Raw genomic sequence first — 4,630 nt, forward strand, 5'->3', positions numbered from 1 at the left:
TTGATACAGATAGAGCAGCTTCTTGTAACTTTATTTAAATTAAAAAGATAATAATAATAATAATAATAAAGGAAGAGAAATCAGACGTTGATGGGGTTACAGAGGAACATGAGGGACGATGCGGACGCGTCGCTGGGGATGATTCCTCCTCCAGCGTTATTGTTACCGTGAAGCCTCTCATAACTGTCAATGCAGAACAGCGAGAGCGAGAGCTGAACCACCACAGCCACCGGAACCTCCTCCCGCCTCCACCTAACTCGCCTCCGATCCGACTCAGACTCAGCGCCGAGTCGACTCAGTACAGGCCTCACGCACACCATGTATAGCCTCTTGTAGCCTCCGAGCGCCAACACTACCGATTTCACCGACGCTGCTGGTGGACCTGACACGTGGCGGAAGCAGAGGTGCTCCCATAAGGAGTCGTCGTTTCTGGCCAGGCTGCACCATAGACGGCACACGCACGCCGCCACTCCCAGCGACGCTCCGTCGAGTCGTTTAAGTATTTCCCTTAGAATGTCGATGTTGTCGTTTATGAAGAACCGCTGCCGTTTCTCTTGCTTCATTTCTTCACGGTGGTTGAGAGAGAAAGGGATTTGAAGTTTGAAGGGTTTAAGAGGGAAGAAGAATAATGTGTGAAACTGAAATCTCAAATAACATAACTCTGCTAACTACTAACCTAAAGTGTGGGGTTTAACTCCAACTTTTAAACCAATTTCCAATATTCACATTCAAATTTTACAAAACATTATCGTAGCGTTTGGTGGAAAGACAGAGATGGAAAGACTGAAACTGAGAGATAGAGACTAAAAGATAGAAATTGAAATAAATATCAATAGTTTGTTTGGTGTAAAATGGGAGATAAAAATTGAAACAAGAATGAAACTCTAATTTAATTTGCATAAAGAGTAAAATTGGAATTAATTAATTGAAATGAAGGTATTTTAGGTATAAAATGTTATTAAAGTTTCGGTCTCCGTCTATCTAAAAATTTTAGTCTCTTGTATTCCCACTTTTTGGAAGTACTGAAATACTGAAATTTTGGAGACAGAGACAGAAATTTTAGTACCAGTCTCTGAACCAACAAACATAATACTGAATCTTAATCTTTCAACCTCTGTCTCATTACCTCAAAACAAACGCTATCTATTTATTTTTTCTTTTATACAGCTCGCATCCATTTATTTTAAATAACTATTCAAGTTAAGAATGTGAAAGATAGTTATTTTTGTTGATGTGTAATTATGTAATTAGATATACGTGTGTAAACTAATATATATACATTTGTGAGAGGCTGAAAACTCAGCTGTTAGATGATTTGATTGATTTGACTAATTTTTTATCTAATGACTCTCAACTATCAATTTCACGTGAAGTCAACTGCAAATGAGTTTTCAACTATGATTAACCTTAGGTTAGCTTCTAGAATTTCTGTTTATAAAAATAGATAGAAACTTAATTTTATATTATGTTGGGTAATTCTCTAAAGCCTAAACCCACAAGAAAAGAAAAGAGAGTCAAAAAGTTATTTTTTTAAAAGAAGCTTTGTGTGTACAGGGTTAATTGTATCTTGTGAGTTGCGAGAAATATTTGACTTGTGTGTGGAAAAAGAAATTAAAGGGTTATACGTACAGGCACAGTATATTATGTCATTGAATATAGTTGTTTGTTAGGTTGGTTTGTTGTTATAGTTGGATTTGTATGTGTAATGTGTGCATGAAGAGAGAGAAATATAGTGAGAGTATCGAGGGATTAGAGCAAGTGGCCAAAAGAATGGTCCAAAGCAAAATACTGGAACCAATGCCTATGGCTTTATTACTCTTGTTTCTTTTCTAATATAGGGTTTGTTTCAGGGTATGTAATATATATTACTAGATTTCCTCTTTCTTTGTTTCTTTCCTTGTTTGCATTGTTATTTTTTATTTATTGCTGCAAATTAGAAACAACAAAAGAATAGATAGAGAAGAGAACCGTTGTATGTGAGACATAGAAAGATCACGGAGGAAGGAAGAAATTAAAAAGGATTTCTTATCTTTGAATTCATGAAGATCTTAATTTTTTGCATTGCAATGACTAGTCACTAGTCATCCATGCAGACATGTGTGTATATATGTATCTTTTCGTAAGATTTTTATTTGGACCACTTCATACTTCATAATGCATTTAATAAAACTCTTATTTATTTGGTGTTCTGTCAAGAAATAAATAAGGAACAAAAGTTACTATATCTTGAAAAGTCACAAGATGATGTTCTTAGTGTATATATGATATATATAAGGTGTAGGGCTGGCAATTCATACCTTACCCGCGGGTACTTAACTCGGTTCAATCCGTTTGGGTAGGGTAGGCTACCCGACTCGCTGCGAGTAGAGTAGGGTACGGTCTGGGTATGCCTGCGGGTAGGGTAGGGTACGGATTTAGGGTGTACCCTACTCTATTCTATCCACACCTCAAGTATAACACATATTTTATAAAAATTAGATACATAGTGAAGGAAGTAAGAGTTGAATCCACAACCTCTCTTATCTAATAATTTACAATAAGTGAACAACCACTAAACTAGTTAGTTAATTTAGTAATTTAGTGCATTAGTTTGTTATTTTTTATATTATTAATATGTATAAAATTTAAAATAATTAAATTTTATATTTATTTTGAAAAAAGTTGATATTTCTGCGGGTAGGGTAGGGTTTAGAACTTTAAGGTACGGGTAGAGTTAGGGTTGAGAGATTCTCAATCCGCGGGTAAGGTAGGATAGAGTTTTAATAAAATTTTCAACCCGCGGGTAGGGTTAAGGTAGGCTCCAAACCCTACCCTACTCTATCCATTGCCAGCCCTAATAAGATGGAGAGTCTCGTACAGTTATCTTTATGTGAAGTTGATAGTTAAAAATCGTTAGAGTATAATTTAATCAAATTTGTCAAATTATTTAACAGTTTTTAGTTATTAACTTTACATAAAGATATGTGACTCTCCATTTTATATATATGCACTAATTTTTAAGGTTCATGATATTTATAGTTTAGGGATGTTAATTATTGATTTTAGCATAAGGTTCGTACGCTACATGCATAAACAAAAATAAGACTACATAGCAAGAAGGTTGACCCTCTAAATTTATAATTATACTTTATCATATCTTTCTATGTTTCGGCTTAGTTTCTTCTTCCAACGGTCCAAGTAAAACTTTGGATTCTATATATATATGCACAGGTTTTAAAATTGTTTTCTTATATTAAAGTTTTAGTTTGACTTATATATGTACTACTACCTTGGAATGATCGAGTTCAATAATAAATCATGTATGTTCTCTACAATAATAAAGTTACTATCTAATAATATCATCATTAGTCTTCATAGTTCTCTCCAATTTTTCATTCTTAGGAAATAAATATACTTAATGAAAATTTCCTTTTATTTAAATAATAAATAAAATAAATATGTTTGCTCAGATTCACCACCGCATTCTATCTATATTGTCATTATGCCCCTTCTATCATTAAACAACAGAAATAATCACTCATTGTTTAATCGATTGCTCTAGAATAAAAAAAGTATGGTCTCAGAGTTATTTTTGTAACTGTCTTCCCCTCAAAATCGTAACGACTTTTGAACTTTGTGGATTGCATCAATAGAGATGTTTAACCCGTTGAAGAATGTTGACCGTAATCCGCAATTATTTGCTATCATTTGCTGGAACTATTGGAAAGCTTGCAACTAGTTAATTTTTGAAGGTTCTACTTCAATGTCATCTGCCATTCTAGCAAACTTTGTCAAGTTGTTCCGTGAAATCCAAAAACTCCCAGTTTAAATCCTCATATCCATGAGGCAATCTCTTAGTTTCATTCAAATTGATTTATTATTCTTTTTTCTTTAAGATTTTTTTTTTATTTTTCGACCATGTACCGTTAAATGAATACCTTTAGTGTATTATTTTAAAAAATCTCCACATTTTATTATGTTGTTCTACTTTTAGATATCTTTGTATTAATTACTATCTTTAAAAAAAATAAAATATAATCGAGTCAAAGACTTTTTGACATAACAAAATATAAATATTAGAGAGAGCTTGTGCATCTAAATTAATTCAATGTGTCTTAAATATGTAAGGTTAGATACAAAAGATATATAGTACGTAGTAATTTGTGAATTGTTATATATCTTTAATTTCTTTAATGCATGCAATAATACCTATTACCTTTCGTTAAAGACAATAAAATGTGTTTTGCATTGATTAAATTTTTCTTCTAATCTTGTTAGTAATTATGCACCAAACATTGCATTTCAGAAACAGAGAATACACCGTGGCTACTAGAATTATATATTAATTATACACCATTTTTGGTAAATGGAAAAGAAAAGAGCGAGGATGCATAATGTATGCTATATATTCACCGATATATGTGTGTGTGTGTGTTAATTTGAATACTAACAAAGAAAAATAGAAAAAAAAAATAGTGAAATAATAACCTTAATACCATAATTAGTCAATCACTATTGAAATGCCTCTAAAATTAATTTTCTCACACATCAAAATTTTTGAGTAGAGTTATATAAGGTATAAGCTAAGTAATTTTTAATTAAAGTTCAATTAGTAAATCAATTTTTTTTCAATCAATATCATTCTATATTT

The 4,630-nt window shown here is 32.2% G+C and overlaps 1 protein-coding gene across 1 annotated transcript in view; it reads right to left on the reverse strand.

Moving 5' to 3' along the window:
- The window catches only part of LOC107608386 (F-box protein SNE-like), a 799-nt gene extending 112 nt beyond the window's left edge, over positions 1-687 (reverse strand). Inside the window, exon 1 of the mRNA XM_016310189.2 lies at positions 1-687. This exon is cut by the window's left edge and continues 112 nt beyond it. Within this exon, the coding sequence (XP_016165675.1) occupies positions 81-563 (483 nt within the window). The 5' untranslated portion in view covers positions 564-687 and the 3' untranslated portion in view covers positions 1-80.

Source organism: Arachis ipaensis, chromosome B07 (genome assembly GCF_000816755.2).
Source record: "Arachis ipaensis cultivar K30076 chromosome B07, Araip1.1, whole genome shotgun sequence".
Lineage (NCBI taxonomy): Eukaryota > Viridiplantae > Streptophyta > Magnoliopsida > Fabales > Fabaceae > Arachis > Arachis ipaensis.